Source organism: Vipera berus, assembly GCF_964194415.1.
Source record: "Vipera berus genome assembly, chromosome: 5".
Classification (NCBI taxonomy): domain Eukaryota; kingdom Metazoa; phylum Chordata; class Lepidosauria; order Squamata; family Viperidae; genus Vipera; species Vipera berus.
This window is the reverse complement of record NC_138207.1, coordinates 18,647,498-18,667,773: the sequence shown is the minus strand read 5'-3', so window position 1 is coordinate 18,667,773 and position 20,276 is coordinate 18,647,498. Positions and strand designations below refer to the sequence as shown.

Genomic DNA, 20,276 nt, shown 5'->3' with positions numbered 1-20,276 from the left:
CCACCACGTCCCTTTTTCATTAAACTAGACATATCCAATTCCTGCAATCGTTCTTCATATGTTTTAGCCTCCAGACCCTTGATCATCTTTGTTGCTCTTCTCTGCACTCTTTCTAGAGTCTCAACATCTTTTTTATATTGTCACAAACAAAACCTGATGTTGAGAAAGCAACTGCAATAGAGTTCCTAAACCAGACAGCTATAATGCTTCTCCATATACCCCACCAGCATGTTTCCCTGTCCTCATCCACTTCCTGATATGAAAAGCTCTCATCTCCAATCAGCAGCCGATAGGAGATTAAACCTTAAGAGCTTTTGAAAAGGCTCTGCTGATGTCAGCGATGACAGGTTTTATCTTAATGCCAAATAGAAGACATTTAATCCAAATGTAGGAAAAGTACCATGACCAGCCTTTGCTGATAAAGCAGAAGCAATGGAATTGGCATCAAAAGTACTGGGACCGGCCATGTCTGTTCTCCCTCAAGGAAAAAAAAAGATGTTATACATAAAGAAGAGATGATGTGGACAGGAAAAGCAAAGCAGAAAAAGATTTTTTTCTGCTGCTATGTGTTTAGCATTTTTTCCCTTTTTTGAAATTGAAATCATATGCCCATACAAAACAAAATACAATCTATCAACACAGTTTCACTATGGTTACAAAAAATTTAGAGGAAGATATGGCGGGAGATAAAGAGAGCCGCCAAGATAGGAAGCAGGAGAGGAAAGTTGTCTCCTATGCTGCCTTGCAGCTCTCCAGCCTGACAGAAGGACTTATTAAGGCCCCCTCAGCTTTAGTTTTGCTAATATTTTATAATTAGGATAGCAGATTAGGTATGCTGCTCCTTTTAATTTTTACTTGCCTGCAACAACACTTGTTTATTTGTCAGATCTATTGGCTGCCCATCTTACCTCACAGTAACAACCAAATTACTCTTAGGTAAGATATATTCATTATATCCAGGTGTAAATTATCTAGTTGCAGCTCTGGCAGAAATGAGCCAGACTCTAACTCTCAAAGTGGAATGAATAAGGCAGGGGTCTTCAAACTTGGCCCTTTTATGACTTGTGGACTAGCTGAGGAATTCTGAGAATTGAAGTCTACAAGTCATAAAAGGGCCAAGTTTGAAGACCCCTGGAATAAGGAATGACTTTGAAGGACAGAGGAAGAAACACTACCAAAGTAACAGTAGGATACAGGAAGGGCTCAATCCATTCTAAGAAACTAATTTGAGGAAACATTTCAACCCCCTCCCTCATTTACATGAAAATAAAATGAGAAAGTTGGGGGGGGGAGAAATATAATCAGTCTTGCAAAAAGATTTCTACCATCTCTACAGTCTCAGACTATGGTCTCAGACTATACAACTACAGTGATTCACTGAACAACTGTGGCAAAAAAAGGTCGTAAAATGGGGCAAAACTCACTTAGCAATAGAAATGTTGGGCTCAGTTGTGGTCATAAGTTGAGGACTACCTGCATATTGGTATCGCTGTTCTAATAAAAAATAGCTTAGGAGGTCAGTGGCACTGGTTTCTTAGCTACAAAGGAGAAAGCCCATTGAAGGATCAGATGTCAGGAGACAAAATCAAGTGTGCTGGTTTACAATTCTGGTATAGCAGAAATCCTTCTAGGTATGCAGATCTTGCCCCAAGAGGGCAGCTGGTTATTAATCAGAGGACCCACGCTTGCATGCATAAAAGTTACGATCAGCAGGGAAAAAAAAGAAGCCAAAAATATTAGAAGATTTAGAGAAAAGAAGAAGAAAAACACCAATGCTAACGCAATGCCGATCTGGTGGCTGACCTGCGCAGCTTTTAGTGCGCTCTTGTGTTCTTCCAGTGTCATTACAAGCTGGTTTTGTTGGGAGATTAAATTCTTATGCTGAAACTACACAAAAGAAAATACCACATCAAATGTGAGCCCACGTCTTTCTTCAAAGCCCCAAAGATATTCTTAAGGGGACTGTCAACCCCTGATTTCTCACTTGCTTTTTAACCTTGCTTTTATTAAATATATAGTAAAACAGTTTAATACATACATTAAAAGGAGTGGATCTTTCTTGTTTCTCACTAATAAAGCAAAGAATATGTTAACTCCAGCACCAGCATTATGCAATGACATAGGTTATACCATTTGTGAGAAATGATGTAATGATAACAGGGTTTTCATTCACGCCATTTAAAATTCACTAATATGAGGTTACACTATATATGCATTTTATCAAACTTTAATAAATGAGGGGTGGGTTTATGCAGTCACAGCTAGAGAACACAGATTGAGAAAAGACATAAATCATGACTGACAAACTTTAGTGCACAAGTTTGCTGCTTGGATCTAGTCAACTGTGGGCTATTTAATACACCATCATTTTTAAAAAATGACTTACCCTGAAAAAATGCTAATATTAGCTTTTTATTCTTTATTAGCCTTATATATCAGAAGCCAAATAGCCTCTAAAGTTAAATAAGTTGTTTTTTCTAATTAAAATGAATCCCAGAGAGGAAAGCTTAATTTTATATTGTCCACACATATACACACACATTCTATTCTATTCTATTCTATTCTATTCTATTCTATTCTAGTCTATTCTATTCTATTCTAGTCTATTCTAGTCTATTCTAGTCTATTCTATTCTAGTCTAGTCTAGTCTAGTCTAGTCTAGTCTAGTCTAGTCTAGTCTAGTCTAGTCTAGTCTACTAGCTAGTTTGTTCTCAAGACCAGTGGTTTTGTGCATGTATTTCTACAGAAAGGTATTATTTCCCATTTCCCCTCAATAAAAATTATTTCCTCATACATTTCAGAAGAAAAAAAGTTCTAAACAAATAAGGAAATTTCTTCCACCATATAATTGATTGGACAATTACACATTTCTATGAACTTCACCTGCTAAAAAAACCTATTAGTGGTAATTATTGTATTGATTTCAACACACCACAAGCAACATTTATATGTTTTATTTATCCATTCATTTATAAATTGAACACAGACAAATGTTCTCTGTAGATACAGCCTTTTTACTCTAGCCTTAAACCAATTCTGCAGCTCACAATTCTTAGAGACTGGAGGGGAATAAAGCAAATCTGGAATTACAAGCTAGGATAATTAATCTGTGAACTATGTATAGTCCCAACAAGCAAGGCTTATGGAGAATTGCAGACTTGGAGTGTTAATGGAGTAAATGGAAAGAGGATGAATGAATAACTGAAATGAATGAAAGAAAGAAAAATAGGTACATTGTATGCCTGAGAATCTAAGAGGAAAGGGAAGGCTGTAATAGATCAGAATGAAGGTAGTTTGATCTTGTGTAGTACATGCACGAACATGAAGGTGTAAGTTCAATTAGGAATAAAAGAGCTAAATTGAATGCCAAAAAGTATGAACTAGTATTATTCGGACTGTTTTAAGGGTGTATGAAAATAGAAATTTATAGGCAAGTGCTGCATGTTATGCTCCAATGAACTGTGATAATGAAAAAAACGAGGAATGAATTCTGAGAAAAACTATGCAACATTCTCAGTGAATGCTGGGGGTGGTGTGGTGGGGTGGGGAGAGTTATACAGATGATGGGAATGCAAGGTTGGGAATGAGTCAAACAAGTAGAAAAAAACCTTCAGATTCCAACCTTCGGAGACCCAAGATTGAATAAGAATGGTGATTGTTTGGCGTGATCAGCTTTGAAGAAGATTCTCACACTCCCTCTCTGACTGGTGTATTCACACACCCTCCCTGACCTGTGTGGCACCTCTAGCTCACCCTCCCCAACACATCAGGGCCTCTCACGCACCCTCTTGCACCTTTGTGCACCCACCCCAACCCTACTGTCCCCAACCTATGCAGTGCCCCTTTGAACCCTCTAGCAGCCTCAAGCCTCAGCCTTCCGAACCACATCATGCCTCTCATGCACATCCTCACACAATCTGTGCACTTTCCCCAGCCCACATGTCACTTCTTGCACTTTCTTTTGTATCTTTCTGTATATTCCCTGACCTCCATTGAGCCCCTCACCCCCTCCTACCTTTATGCACCCTCCTAGACCCTCATGCACCTTCCCATGCCACACCTCATGTGGATCTTCACTCCCTTCCCCACCTTTCAGTAGCCAATGACCTGCCTGTAGATTTGGGGACATGAGACTTCAACCCAGCTTCCCCAGTGACTTTGCTTGTGGGAAGCCAGCAGGAAGTTGCCTCGCCTAATAACCATGGGATTCAATGAACGATGGTAATCAGGACTGCAGGGATTGCTGCTGCTAAGAGATGTAGCCAGGGTTTATTACTGCATCACTTAGCAAAGGAAATTCTGCTCCCAATTGCTCTTATAACTTTAGGGCTATTTGCATGAAAAAACTTGAGGTTGTTCAGACACAAGAGAAAATTAATGTGGCTGGAGCAGAAAACATACAGGAAGGAAGAATGAATGGGTTGAGAAGAAGCCCAAGAAATTGAAGCTGATGAAATAGATGGTAAACACAGTATGAAATACCATATGGATATAGTAGAAGCAAAGAGGATTTGCAAGGATAGAAGTATCTGGAGTGAACAGTGTTAGTATAAAGTAGACTTAACTAGATCTCCTCTTCTTTTATTTTCTCGCCCCTTTAATGTCTTCAGCTTATTATTCCGTACTGCAGTTCTTACTTATTACACTGCCAACTTCAGAAAGAGAACAATGTGATGGGTATGGATGTACCAAACCATAATTTAGCATTAAGGAAGTCAGAATTTAATTCACATTCCTATTATCTATATATATTGAAGCCAAGAATGTGACTTAAAAGATACTGTGATTTCTTAACGTGTAAAAACGAGGGCTTACGTTGGCTTATTTGGTAATTTACTGAGTTTTTAAAATTACAGTGTAATGGCTTATATGCAAGAAACATGTTTACTTTTCCTTTTGATTATTCAGAGGGCAGGGAGTAGAGTGATGATGTGTTAAATTGTGCACTGGTGATCTGTGTGAACAATTCCAAAATGCTACTATTGTGTACTCAAAAGAACGTCTACTATATTTGACTTAAGTCACAAAGATTAAATATTTTCCCGTTGTGATACATACATCATTGCAACATTTTTATTCAATCCTCTTTGCAAAGAAAGAGGTATTTCTCTCTTTCTCACCATCATGATTTTTTAGGAGATCAAGCTCTTACCTTCACATCTTGCAGCTGAGTATGAATATCCTGGTGGGATCTCCTCAGTTGTCTGTTTTCTTCTTGCAGATTGTACATGGATTCTGTTTAAAATTCAGTGTAAAAAAGTGTTTGAACAGACATATCTTTGTAGGACGACTTCTAATTGATTTATGTTTTCAAATGTTAACTAACTCAATGCTAACCTGAGTAGACCTGTCTTGCCCAAACATATCCCCCCACCCCACTGTATGAAACTGCAAAAACCCATAATTCCTACCTACATAGCCAAATGAGATCTCACTCTACCGGATGGCCCTACTTTGTCCAATTCCAAAATTACTTACGAGAGCATCCCCCTATACCAGGGGTCGGCAACCTCGGCTCTTTTATGACTCGTGGACTTCAACTCCCAGAATTCCTGAGCCAGCACAGCTGGCTCAGGAATTCTGGGAGTTGAAGTCCACGAGTCATAAAAGAGCCGAGGTTGCCGACCCCTGCCCTATACCTTTTAACTTCGACAGCTCCTTCTCCTTTTCTTGCTGTAACTGCACGTATTTCTCCTTGTGGTCATCAATTGCTCGGTTGAAATCATCTCCCTGTCTCCTGTGCTCGTCTTCCAGATCTGCGTGCTGTTTCTTTAGTTCTTCATGCTGGCTCTGCAGAGCACAAAAACAAAACAAAAAAACGGCACAAGGATTTCTTCTTCTGTGCAGCTGTCAAATCTTGTTTTGATTTTCAATGCAGCATCACTCCAAGGGTGAGACAATGACCATCGGCCGGGGGGGGGGGAGAGGGGCAGGGGGAGGGGAGGCTGTGCAGTGTTGATGGAGATGCTTCCAGTATTCCATTTCTGGCCTATTTCTTTATTTTGATTTTTTTTTCCTTCCGTTCAATCATGTCTGAGTCTCAGAAAGTACAAGAACAAATCTCTGCAGTGTTCAGAAGTGGTTTGCCATTGCCTTCTTTTCCTTGGGCTGAGAGAAGGTGACTGGCCCAAGATCATATATATAGCCTAGGGTGGAACTAGAACTCACGGTCGCTCAATTTCTAGCCTGAAGCCTTTATCACTGCACCAAACCGGCTGTCTTTATTTTGATACTTTCTACATTTTTTAGAATGTATCCTCCTCCCACTAAAAAAAAGAATGGTCTGAAAAAAAATGTTGTAACCCACCTTAAGGCGTGGTTTAGCCCTACCCTGCTATGCATACTCTTCCTTTCTCTCATCTGTGCTTTCTCCTCCAATGTGTATATCAATAACAATAAAATATCATAAATGTACAGGAACAGGAAGAAGAGGGTAGATAGAACCCGTCAGATTAAGATTAAATGACAGTTTAGCATAACTTGAAATTCAGATCAGCCAATCATTCAGAATGTTTCTCAGCCTTAAAATCCCCTCTTGAAACTGTGCTATCTCAGGTGGTCCCTGGGGTTCAAGCTCCAAACCATGAACCTTTACGCCCAATTGCTTTCTGTACTTACATATCAAAACGTATGAAATGTTTGTGAGGGTTTTGTGTGTGAAAATGTCTTTAATTCTCTTCAAAGTACAAAGACGAGGATTGGATGGAAAACGTTTTGCAATCAGGAAGCCAACCTTTTCAAAAAAAGATTTTTTTTAACTGGAGATTTTGACAAATGCTTAATAGCACTGGAAACCTAATTTCATCTTCAGCCACCCATCTTCTGTTTAAAGACAGAGGTGGGCCTATTTAATGTAGCTGAAAAGAGGAGCAGGAGGTAGGGTTCAACGGTGGAATTATATTTGAGAGATAACAGACCTCCAGTTTCCAAGTTAAATCTTACATTTTAATGGCATGGAATATTCTAATATTAAGCAGACAAAGATGCTCCAAATCTAGCAAGGGCACCCTTGTTGAACCCATAAATTAGCCACCTGGGTTCAGGAAAAGTTTTTAGGCCCAGCAGGAGTGCCCACACTGATTGTAAAACACCTTTGCCAAATTTATTAAGGCTGTTTTTACAGCTTCTATATAAAATTTCCTTTGTTTGCCAGGAAACTGCAGGGGCTATAAATTGCCTACCATTGGGGGAAAAACAACTCAAGAATCTACCTTCAGCATCTGGTGTTGTACGTTCAGTGCACTATATCTGCTATTGGAATCTTGCTGCAAAACAAACAAGCAAACAAACAAACGAACAAAAAACACATAGTTAGATAAGACCTCAACTGTTTTTGGCATAGCTACGGCATTTCTCTGAATGCTATGGAAATTGCAAACTTGTTCTTGAATTTGCCCATAGAGATGCAGAGGGAACAGATTTTAAGCTGCATACTTTCTTGGCTCAGCGCTGTGTTGTAAAGTGTTGGATTCAATTGCTAGAGGTCCCAATTTGTGGGAGGTTCAGGGTCATAGAAATCCAGAATTTCTAGGCCACACTGAAACAAATCTGGATTTCAGACTGACTGAAGGTGAGGATGCTGAAAATCCAGTCATCTCAAAAACATAGCAGTGAAGACTATTGAAAGGCTTGCCTATATGCTTCTCTGCCCTATTTCCCTGTTCCCTTATATGAAAGCCATCAATTATCCAGAGATCGTACTCACAACTGACTAAGCTGCCTCCCTCCTCAAGGTGACAAGAATGTGAGTCACACTGGTGGAATGGGACAAGTACTAAACAAAATCCTGTTTAGAATTGTTACAAAAGGACTAGCAATTCCCTTGCATTTGCTACTGTTGCCATCTCTTTGAGCACTGTACTGACATAATTACTTTCAATTCTATTCCTAATTATCCCCAACGAGGAATTTTTTTATATTATTTAATTGTCCATTACCAGATCATTTTCTTGGTAAGTCACCAGCATCTCAGATCATATCATGGCACACAATTAGAAACTCCCATATCACAGGATTTATGCTTCTCTGAAAAATTTTTTAGCAACAGCAATAGCACTTAGACTTATACACTGCCCCATAATGCTTTACAGCATCTCGGGGGGGGGGGAGGGTTTTACAGAGTCAGCATATTGCCCCCAACAATCTGGGTCTTTACTTTACTGACCTTGGAAGGATGGAAGGTTTGAGCCTGTGAGAATTGAACAGCTGGCAGTGGGCAGAGTTATTCTGCAATTCTGCATTCTAACCACTGTGTCACCAGAGCTCCTAAATTTTCCATAATTTTAATAACATTTTTTTTCTATTTCAGATGATACTTTTGAAAGTAATGTAGTATCACCTTGAACAACATTGTTCCTCCAGTTCAGGGATTCTTAGTGTGAGACATCAATGTCTCTGAGGAAACCTCATTTGTCATCTGCCAAGCTCCAAGCCCCACCGGAGTTTGTACTTTTTTTTTAATGTAAAGCTGTCATGTTGTACAAAGTACAAGCTTCCAGCATAATCCTTATTTCTAAAAATACATCTGGGCTCCCGATGGGCCCTATATACTTTTTCAGAAAATAAAATGTTGGACAGCTGAAGACCAATATTTCCATTCAGAAATGTCTTCCCTTGTCCGCCCCCCCCTCCAACAGTAAACAGTTAAATGGAGTTAACTTTATGAGAGAAGGGACTATGGATCTGAGAGGAAGCATTCTGGGAAAGGAGTATTATGTATTTGATTCCATTATCCACGAGGCTTTTTATGAATAGATAAAATCAGTCCTTCCTAGCAACTATTTTGCAAAACTATCAGAAACATTTTCAGAAATCCAAATGACAGTCGATCTGGTGACACACTCTAGAACATTTATGATATTTAAAAGCATCAATCCCAGTATTACAGACCTGGAGGATACCATTGCTTAAAATGCCTCTTTTTCAGGAAGTGACTGTATATTTAAGTTATTCAGATTTCAGGCAATTAGATGTTATTCATTATTCTTGTAATTTTAAAGGGTAGAGGCTTTGATAAAATCCTTATGTCCAGAAAAACTTAACAATGACTTCTGCTGACTTACCCTTCCTTTGTTTAATGTTTCTTGTGCTTCTAATTTATAAACAAGAAAGTCTAAAATACAAAAGTAAAAAGAGAAAAATGAATGATCTTCAGGAACATATATATAAATAAAACCCCGGAACCAGCTAATCTCTCTGGAGGTAACTCCAGCTCAAACTTCCTTTCACTGTTAAGATTTCACACATTAATTCAGCCATACACAATTTTTCTGCATTCAATTACCATACCCTTGAGCGGTACCTGTGAACTGATAAATATGTAAAATGACTCTGCCTGTGGCTCAGTGCTCTCCCCCCCCCCCCCAGGAAAGAAATTATGGCACTTGGTGCCAGTTAAAATAAAAAGAACTTCAGTCATGATTAAAATAGATAACAACTGGAATTAAATGCAACTCATGCAAATTCTTGAGAACAGAAGTGAGTGCATCAGATATCCAGGTACATATAATATGATGTTGTAATTGCAATATGTAGTTCATTCACAAAAATATGTATCTGGTTATCCTTGTGTAAATAAACTATTTACAGTTTAGCTTTACTGAGAGATAAAATTCCTTAGTCTCTGGAAAAGGGCATAAATGATTAACTCAACCCTATGCCAGACCTATAGTTCAGTCTGCACTGATTTTTCAATATGTACTCAGTCTTCAAACACCAGAACGTTCACTCTTAATTGGATTGCTACCATGCTTATTGTCATTTTTGGCAGAAAAGAATCACAAGAAATTTAGCCAGACTGAGTGGTTGGGTCCATCCTGTTGAATGAAATAAGTCTCGGTTTGCAGAGAAGCTGTTACAGATAAAATGGGTTTTATCCACTAGATGGTGGTAAGAAACCATAAAACAATCCGCTCTTATCTGCACTATGGAAAGCTTACCCCACCACCACCAAGAGCATTCAAAAGCCTGTCATTTTTTTTAAAAAGGCGGTTTCAATCCAGGGCAACTCTAAAGGAGCATATCACCCTAAATTGCCTATTGGAGTTGTTACACTACAAAACAGCATTTCTCTGCTGATAAAATCTTTTAAAATCCAACTGAAATGTGAATATTACCTTCTTTTGCTTTCTTATGTTCTAGCCTTTCTTTCTGTAAAGATTTTTCTAGTCTTGATCGATGTTCATACACAACTGAAAAAGAGAGAAAAATTGCGGAGAAATAAGTAGTTTGTCAACTAAAAAAGATAGCAAGCACTTGGCCAACATTATCAGGGCTCACAAGGTAACTTAGATAGGCCAACTACACTATATCCCTGTGGTTGTTGGCAACTGAGCTTGACTCAAAGGCATTTTTACTTTTAAGAGCAATGAATATAAACTGTGAAGAGAAAAGTACTTAACATTTTGAAAATGGGTGTGTGAGGGAACACAGAGGTATCAATAAAGATGCACGCACCAAGCAAAATATTCTACACATTCAAGTTGATACTTGAACAGGCGATGGTGGATTGTAAAAATTTAAATTACTTCAGCTTGACATTCAAATTCACAGAGACGGATATATAATGAAATTCAGTTCTCTAGCAAGGGCACCAATTGTATTTGCTTGTTTGCTGTATGGAGAACATTTCAAATGTGAAACAAAACACACCCTCCAAACAACTGTTTTGGACTTCAAGCATTTCAAATTCCAATGTTTTCACACCCCTATTGTTCATGGATATATGTGTGTACACACATGCACAGACAGAAATCTCTCACCATGCTGAAAAAGAACAAAGATTATCTTTCGTATTCAAGAGTCTGAGCTCACAGCCTTAGTTCAAAAGCTCTTTTCAGAAAAGTATGGCAAGCACCAAAGGGGTGAGGGTGGGGAGCTAGTGAAGCTGGGAAGGGTGTGTGTGTGTGAAGCAACAATAGATTGTTCTGCCCATATTCCAGATCTCTCAACTTCCAGACTTTCCTGTAAAGAACATAATGACAAAAGGCACTTACAGATAAGTTTAGAATTGCTTAGTGCAACTTGGAACTCTGGATAAGGGTTCAAATGCAGAACATTTTGTATACTTCCTAGTTTTGCATTAAACCTTCTAGATATGTTTTGAGTGCAAGTTATGCGCATAATGGAGCCAGTATTTGTAATAGCACCTTCATCACTATTAGGCAGAGGTGCCCATAGGCTGCACCATGTATGTAATGTCATAACGTATGTTAAAAAATGGGTGTCTCGGTGATGCAATGCTACTGCTCCTGGGATGGGAGTACCAGAGTGATTGACACATCACTTCAAAACGTAATGCATGTTATTCAATTTCAAGTTAGTATGATATATGGACCCAGTCACTGTAGTTTATAAATCATGGTACATGGCCGTGTGTTATTTGGAAATCAGGTCACAATAGATTGTTCTATAGACTGTCCTTAAAACAAACCAGCTCAGCACAATATGTGTACCTATCCAAAACAGGATCATAGACTAGCTTTATGTTCAAGGCCACTGATCTGGTCTGGCAAACAACTTAATCATACTGGCTGCCAATTCATTTCCAAGCCCTAATCAAAGGCTTAGTACAGGGCTTTATAATACCAAAAGGCTGAATATCTGGATAAATGCACCATCCTATTGTTCTCCTACTGCCAAGCCTTGGTTTGGGACCCTGTAAATGAAGTCAAGTGGATATTTGCAAGGGGGAAGGGCTCAGATCTAGAAAACTAGACAGGGAAGTCTATCTGGCACCCCCTAACAATGACTTCTCACAAGCATTTTTGAACTTAGTTTTTGAGTTCTTCAGTTAATAGGATGTATATAGTTCTTGAGAGTTGAACACCGAGTCCAGCTCAAGAATCCTAGACTGGAAAAAAGAGTTTTTGAATTTAAAATATCCTGTTTGAGAGCAGAACTTTTGTTTCAGTTCTGAAATAAGCTGTCATTGAGACTGTTGAAATTTGAAGTAGAAACGTTTGGCGCTCAGAGCTTGGAACATTTCGCTTTGCATTTGAAACACCATCCTGTATTCAGTCCAGCTATTTTGAACTTAAAATAAGAAGTACTGAGCTCAAAAAAGAGTATGTGAAATTTGAAAATGTCTGAATTTGAAACATTCTTTACGTTCCTAGAAAAAAACAGAGTGTTCTCTGGACAATCCCCTTAAGATACTGTTTGCTATGATTCTACTTCGTTCAAATTTTCCATATGACTTCAGTGAAATTATGTAATTACAGGTAGTGCAGAAGAACCGGAGAAACAGGATATCACTACTAGTTTTATGAAACCTACTAATTTCCTTTGCAGAGGTTTAAATCCGTAAATCGTTCTTACTAAAGAGATAAAGGCTAAAAGGAATGGAGTCTGTCATGCTTCTACAATTCTATTTCTTTATGTAAATTAATATAATTTCAGAGTCAAAACAATTCACTCAGTTCAGAGTTCTAAACTTCCAGCTAAAGACTCTTCAATGCCACATGGAAATTTTCAGCTGCATCATAAAAAAATCATATTGATGAAAAATATTAATAGTATAAACCTACAGTTGCAAGAAAAAGTATGTGAACCCTTTGGGATTACGTGGAGTTTTGCATGAATTGGCCATAAAATGCACTCTAAACGTCATGTAAGTCACAACAATAGAAAAACGCAGTCTGCTTAAAATAATACTACACAAACATTAGCTGTTGTCATGTTTTAATTAAAACATAAGATGGAAACATTCACAGTGCAGGGTGGAAAAAGTATGTGAACCTTTGGACTTAATAACTGGTTGACCCTCCTTTGGCAGCAATAACCTCAACCAAACGTTTCCTGTAGTTGCAGATCAGACCTGCACAACTATCTGGAGTAATTTTGGACCACTCCACTTCACAAAACTGTTTCAGTGTAGCAATATTCTTGGGATGTCTGGTGTGAATCGCTCTCTTAAGGTCATGCCACAGCATTTCAATCGGGTTGAGGTCAGGACTCTGACTGGGTCACTCCAGAAGGCGTATTCTGTTCTGTTGAAGCCATTGTTTTGTTGAATTACTTGTATGCTTTGGGTCATTGTCCTGTTGCATCACCCATCCTCTGCGGAGCTTCAGTTGGCGGACAGATGGTCGTACGTTTTCCTGCAAAATGTCCTGATAAACTCTGGAATTCATTTTCCCATCAATGACAACAATCTGTCCAGGCCCTGAGGCAGCAAAGCAGCCCCAAACCATGATGCTCCCTCCACCATGTTTTACAGTGGGGATGAGGTTTTGATGTTGGTGTGCTGTGCCTTTTTTCTCCACACATAGTGTTGTGTTTTTCCCAAACAACTCAATTTTGGTTTCATCTGTCCACAGTATATTTTGCCAGTAGTGCTGTGGAACATCCAGGTGCTCTTTTGCAAACTTCAAACGTGCTGCAATATTTTTTTTTGGACAGCAATGGCTTCCTCCGTGGTGTCCTCCCATGTACTCCATTCTTCTTTAATGTTTTCCTTATTGTAGATGTGTCAACAAAAATGTTAGCATGTGCCAGAGATTTCTGTAGGTCTTTAGCTGACACTCTAGGATTCTTCTTTACCTCATTAAGCATTTTGCGCTGTGCTCTTGCAGTCATTTTACAGGATGACCACGCCTAGGGAGAGTAGCAACAGTGCTAAACTTTCTCCATTTGTAGACAGTCTGTCTTACCATGGACACATGAACATCACGGCTTTTGGAGATGCTTTTGTAACCCTTTCCAGCTTCATGCAAGTCAACAATTCTTGATCGTAGGTCTTCTGAGAGCTCTTTTCTGCGAGGCATGGTTCACATCAGACAGTGCTTCTTGAGACCAGTAAACCCAAAACAGGTGTGTGTTTTTAAAGGGCAGGACAGCTGTCAGCAACACATCCAATATCATCACACTGATTGGAGTCAAGGTTGGCTCACTCCTGGCTCCAATTAGCTCTTGGAGAAGTCATTAGGCTAGGGGTTCACATATTTTTTCCACCCTGCACTGTGAATGTTTCCATCTTATGTTCAATTAAAACATGACAACAGGACCCAGATTGTTGGGGGCAATTAAGCTGACTTTGTAATAATGCCGCTTGGGGGGGGTGTGTGAAAGCCCTAATAAGCAGGCATATACATAGAATGAAGGCTACTGCTAAGCTTGTAAGCCGCCCTGAGTCTTCGGAGAAGGGCGGGATATAAATGGAATTAAAAATAATAAAAAATAATGTTTGTGTAGTATTATTTTAAGCAGACTGTGTTTTTCTATTATTGTGACTTACATGACGTTTAGAGAGCATTTTATGGCCAATTCATACAAAACTCCACGTAATCCCAAAGGGTTCACATACTTTTTCTTGCAACTGTAGATATGGACAAATGTTATCAGAACTTCATGGGGTACTTATAAAGAGACTAAATGAACAAATAATGTCAAGGTTTGGTGCCTGTTTCATTTATGTTAGTTATATACTTTTGGCTATTGGGATATGCCAAATAATTACCTAGTTCAGGTCAATTCAATTCAATTATTAGGGTCAGGGGCTTTAGTATTTCATTAAATGATCAGAGCTGATTTGGGCTAGCCCTGTCCTACATAAATCACAAGACTTTGACTTATCACAGTGAAGTTCTGACTGTGCAGCTTGTAAAGTCACACCATATCCTCCTACTCAAACAAAATATTTGAAAGCCTCTGCAAGCAAGTCATTTATGGCTATCAGTCTGAAAACCACACAGAGCCATTTCTAGAACTCTGAGCATTCAACACTCCAGTTAAAGAAGAATAGAAGTGATTTAGGACAATAGGCTTCCAATATACTTCATAGCAGTTATAAGTACATATATATATTTAATCTCTCTTTCTAAAGTATCATTCTATTCTTCTTCTTCCTATATTGTATTTAATCACCAAAACCATAAACCACAAGTTGATTTTTTCATTTTTACACAAATAGTCTTTAAGTGGGTGATATATCCTGAATGTACAAGCAAATCTAAACAGAGTAAATGAAAAGTAAATGAAATGTTTTAGAATAATCGAACCCTAATCCATACCTAAATGATGTTGAAATGTTGAACAGGATCTGAAATGAACAATTCATTTTAGAAAATCTTAAAATATTACTGGTTTGAAGCTGTTTGCCACTGAAAATGGGGCGAGAATTTCTACATAGTGTTCTGAAATACTGTTCAGCAGTTACAGGAAATCTTCAGTTAAAGTTATTGCAGCTAAACATGGTGCAACTATAATTACTTATGCTTTCAAACAGGCACATTACATGTTGGACAAATGTTTGCTTCAACTTTGGTGTCATTTATTCACTTAGATTCTATTTATAGATGAACTAACTTGAAGCTCTAATAACATTCAGTGAAAAATTCAGAAGGGGCAAACAAATAAATCACAGATTTTTAAATCTCCTTCTGTTGGGTTTCATGTTTATATTCCAGGCAAATTTGTAGGAGTACAAAGTTGTACTGCACCAGATTCTTTCTTTGTACAGATTATGAAATACTACAAAATCTCTGACATATTTATAATGAGCTAAGCTTCTTGGAATGTTTCCAAATTTTGACATATACTGTACTTTATCATATTTTTGATTTTCATTTTACTGGTGATTTCAATAGAAAGGTTTTACCAGAGAATGAAAAGCTTCTTTCTTAGCTGTCATCTATCAAAAATCCCTTCTAATTCTCCCTCCCACCAAACAAACTAATGATGTATTCAAAAAGGATATTTATTCTGAGTACAGCACAAAATACAACATTGCTGCATTAACCTCTCTGCATGTACAGCTCATTAGCTCACTACAATCTTCACAGAGTGCTATAGATCGAACCTAAGAATTATTAAAAATATTTTTTAGGGTAAATCCTAAATCCTTATGAATTTTGCTTGAGAATAAACACTTCTAAAGTCAGTATCTACTGGTGTATATGCTCAAACAACCCCCCCCACACACACACAAACAGAACAGAACAAACAGGCCATCTATAAAAGCAGAATCTCTGTTTCCCTAAAATTTTCCACTTGGCAAAAGGAGCTCCTGAAAACCAAGAGCTTATTCATCCCTTTCCCGTTCTCCTTTCTCCCTGCCACAAGGCATGGCCAAGTTGTTCAGCCGAAAGGACACTATTAGGAACTTGCCTATTGTAGATTTCTATAATTACATTGCCATCTGAAAATAAGATATCAAACTGCATGGGATAGATAAGATTTAATTTACTATTCCATATAAATTTAATGAAATGACATTCAAAATTATATGGCTTTTGGAAGAAAATAAATAAAAATAAGGAAAATGCAAGAAGGCTAGGTCTACTGGGGATCCCATGGGGAACAAACAAGGGGTCTCTTTAAAAGAAGGCACTATGCTGTTTAGTGAACCACATGTCCTAGATAATGAAAATCTCAGACTAAGTCCCCAACATGTCCACCTAGGGATAGAAAACTCTTTTCTGAAAGCAGACCTAATACTGAACCAACTATCTGCCTCATAAGAACAGTCCTGCTAGATTAGGGTTAGGGTTACAACCATTGTAACCCAGCATTTTGTTTCTCTCTCTCTCATGGCTTCTGGCATAGTTGAAAGTGAACATGGAGATATCACTGCTTCCCATAACTGGAATTTTGAGTTACATAGTTTAGAGAAGCACAAGCCTCTAAAACTAAGGTCTGTCCTCCATGAAATTATCTAATCTCTCTTTAAAACAATCCAAGTTACTGGCCATCAAGCATGTCTTGCTAATGAAATTCACAGATTAATAATTCAATGTATGAAGTACAAGTGGGTAGTGTGTGTGTGTGTGTGTGTGTGTGTGTGTGTGTGTAAAACTCCTACCCTACTTGTAACCTTTCCAAGGAAAACAAGCTGGCAAACATTGAACACAAATATGATCTAATAAGATTTATCATTACCTAGTGACCCTGAAGTGAACAGGTTGAAAACAGTCTTGCAAACACTGAACACAAATATGATCTCATAAAATTTATCACTATTAAATAGCCCTGAAGCGAACAGGTTTTAATTTAGCTCTGATTAAGCCTTCATTGACTGTTTTCAAGAAATGGAGTCCAAGTAGTTTCGTTGACTTATGCCAAGATACAAGGTTTCTAGGAGATTGTAGCATTGGAAAGAACATCTTTGGACAAGAAAAGTAGGATCGACTGGTTGACTGTTTTAGAAGTATCTAGATCTATATATTGTAGGTTGGCAGTCTGTTCAGAAATACAACTTTTCTGGTGAGACACAAAAGTATTTTTTAAAAAATGTTTTATTTATCAAATTTATATAGCCATCCATCTCACCGAGGTGACTCTGGACAGTGCACAATAGTTAAAAAATACAAGAATAGCAAATACAAATTTAAAAAACCCTAGTAATAAATAACCCCCCAAAAAAACCCAGGGAGAATAAGAAATGTCCTCCTCAACAGTGCAATCATCAAGCCAAGTCTCCAATTCCTTGGGAGCCTCAGGCCTGGTCACATAGCCTGGTCTTGAGGATCTTACGGAATCTCATATTTGCAAAAGATTAGTGACAAAGACAAAACCTCAAAAAAGTTGTGGTTGTTCCTACCTAAAAACTGTTACAGCCACTTCCTTAATTCAACTTTAATTGCAAGATAAAAGGGGAGGCAAAAACAACCCCTTATAACTACAAACAAATAAAAGCAAAGAAAAAGCAGATCTAATACCTCTCTCCATAAAATGTCTCTCTATCTATCCACTTACCTATCCATCCTTCTCTCTCTCTCTCTCTCTCTCTCTCTCTCTCTCTCTCTCTCTCTCTCTCTCTCTCTCTCTCTCCTCCCTCCCTCCCTCCCTCCCATAGTGGTGATAGGTTTCTGGAGAGGTAGACAGGACATTAATTATTTGCACTGTAGCTAGTTTTTCATTAAACGAAGCGTTAGAATACCACAATCCGTCTAGGTGAATTTTAGCAAAATTTTCATTTTCTTTGAAACAAATGTCAAAAGGAGATTCTTTATAATTAAGAAAAGTCATAGACTCTTTTTTTAAAGGAGAGTTTTTCTGTACAGCACTATTAAAATAGCATCCTACTGAAGACTTAAATGTCAGCTCTGACTGCATAAGTTCATTAAATTTTGGTTTTTAAAAATAAGCAGCACAGTAAGCTCAAGACATTACATATTTCCACTTTGCTCTGTTCTTGTGTGAAGAAAAGAATAAGCCAAAGATAACTATAACTATAACTTCCCATTTCATTTCAATTGAGACATGTGGAATCAAGACTATGAAAAGACTATCATATAAGCCTCATCTTAAAAACTGTTGGGACAAATTTCATCTTCAGTGAAATATTCAGTGAAATGGACATTCATTGTCGTTCCTTGCACATCAGGAGATTTCAAGAGATTATCTTTTCTAGGATTTTCCCATATATTGAAGTCAAGCTGATTGGTCTGTAGTTCCTGGTTTTATTTTTATTTTTTTCCCTTTTTTGAAAACTGGAACCACAGCAACTCTTTTCCAATCCTCTGACACTTGCTCCCTGCTCCAGGATCGTTTATAAAAATCACAAAATTACTAACAGAGGCTAGGGCTACAAGCATCAACTCTTCAGTTTGCATCATTGTAACTTGAAGTTTTTACTCCTAGTCTCATTCCTTTAGCAGCCATCTGGAAATAGGAAAACCCTACTTATAGCAGCTGTTTCACGTCATCTTCCAAGATCAGGGTTACCAAACATGAGCTGCAAACATCCAGGCAACTATAGATTCAAATTTCTCTGAAATGTTTTGCTGCCCTTAATAGTTATGTAGATTATTGTATCCCAAATCTGGTAGCAATATCCATTATAGCCATCCCTTGGCTTTAAAAGATGGCTTATTTCTGAACTAACACATCTACACAATATACAGATGCATACAAAAGTATTGGTATCCCTCCGCTTCTTCTCTAATTTTCCAATTTGCTGTGAAATAATTTGAAACTGATTCAAGTGTATAGCATCTGCCTTTCTTTATTCCATAGTCCGTAGAGCAGACACATTGCTTTTGATGGCTGATTTAACATATTCTTGTAAACAATAAAGCAAATAAAAACATCATTCCTGTGCTGTAAGACACATCAGGGAGTAATCTTAAAAATTTGCTCTGTTGGAATTGAATGTTGTGTAATTAGTCATGCTTATGGTGGCAGCTAGTGCTTATTACGCAGTCAATAAATAACTACTTGTCTCTTCTGTAGGGTTTAACTGTGAGTGATAACTTTCCACTGATTGTAGAATTAGTAGGAAAAGATCACCTTAGTCCAATACTCTATAAAGTGCAGGAAAACCATTTCAACCATCCATGAAAGATGGTGGTCCAGCATCTTCTTAAACATTTCCAGAGTACACCTTCCATAAGTATATTGTTCCACTGTTGTACAGTTCTGGCTGTCAAGAGGTTTCTCCTTACATTTAAGTCACCAGGTACCAGTTGAGCTTATGCCTGTTATTTCTAATTCTAATTCCAAAATACCGGTATGTTCTTTTCTGCAGGGTATCTTGATCCCAAAGGAAGAAACAGTGGGAGCTGGACTTTCCATATAAAGTGCCCAACATTCTTTGCATTGCACATTTCTTTAGGTCAGGCCTTGTCAGCAGTTTTACTCCATGCTGCTCAGAAAGAATCATAGAAATGATTTTATAGCCAGACTGGATTATTGTTAATTTATGTTTTAATTCTTCTTAACCCCCATTAATACTTGCTTAATTAAAAACATACAAAGTATATTGAAGAAAATAAAATAAATAAGTTACTCCTGTTAAGCTACTATTGTTAAGTATGCATAATGTTTTAAAATTTATTTTTATTTTTATTTTTTTAATCCCATTTATATCCCGCCCTTCTCCGAAGACTCAGGGCGGCTTACAATCTAAAGCACAATGTGCTTAGCAATTTAGGATGTTAAACTATTTTCTGCATGTACTGATGTCATTATAGATTTCAAACTTTAGGTCCATGAACAGGTCTACTGCAAACAGACTATTATGCATTAGTTTGTGTACAAATACATCAGACAAAAAAATCTGTCTAATAGAATGCAAAAGATTATTTTGCTGTTGGAGACTTTCAGATGCAACAAATATAAATTGAAAAACATTAAGGGACATCACAGTATAATTTTAAGATGCTGATTCACTACACTAAACCTATATTTATAAATGTTTCTGTTTTCAGAGCCTGAGACTTAAAGACAACCTCCAACTTTCCTTCAGTCTTATTTTTAGGCAGATGTTAACGCCAGTCTAATATTAGCTGGCTGATTTTATTTGAAACATGGTGTGGTAATTGTCTAGACCTTAC

At 37.8% G+C, this 20,276-nt stretch overlaps 1 protein-coding gene across 3 annotated transcripts in view; it reads right to left on the bottom strand.

The window, feature by feature from the left end:
• The window catches only part of GOLIM4 (golgi integral membrane protein 4), a 61,612-nt gene that overhangs the window by 31,262 nt on the left and 10,074 nt on the right, over window positions 1-20,276 (bottom strand). For 2 of the 3 annotated variants that reach the window (XM_081328905.1, XM_081328903.1), the window contains exons 2-7: window positions 10,116-10,190; window positions 9,063-9,112; window positions 7,212-7,265; window positions 5,640-5,790; window positions 5,153-5,235; window positions 1,804-1,887 (exon numbers count right to left, since the gene is read on the bottom strand). In XM_081328905.1, coding sequence (XP_081185031.1) covers window positions 1,804-1,887; window positions 5,153-5,235; window positions 5,640-5,790; window positions 7,212-7,220 — 327 coding nt within the window. In that variant the 5' untranslated portion in view covers window positions 7,221-7,265; window positions 9,063-9,112; window positions 10,116-10,190. The remainder of the gene's footprint in view (window positions 1-1,803; window positions 1,888-5,152; window positions 5,236-5,639; window positions 5,791-7,211; window positions 7,266-9,062; window positions 9,113-10,115; window positions 10,191-20,276) is intronic. The other variant, XM_081328904.1, reaches the window with a different exon arrangement.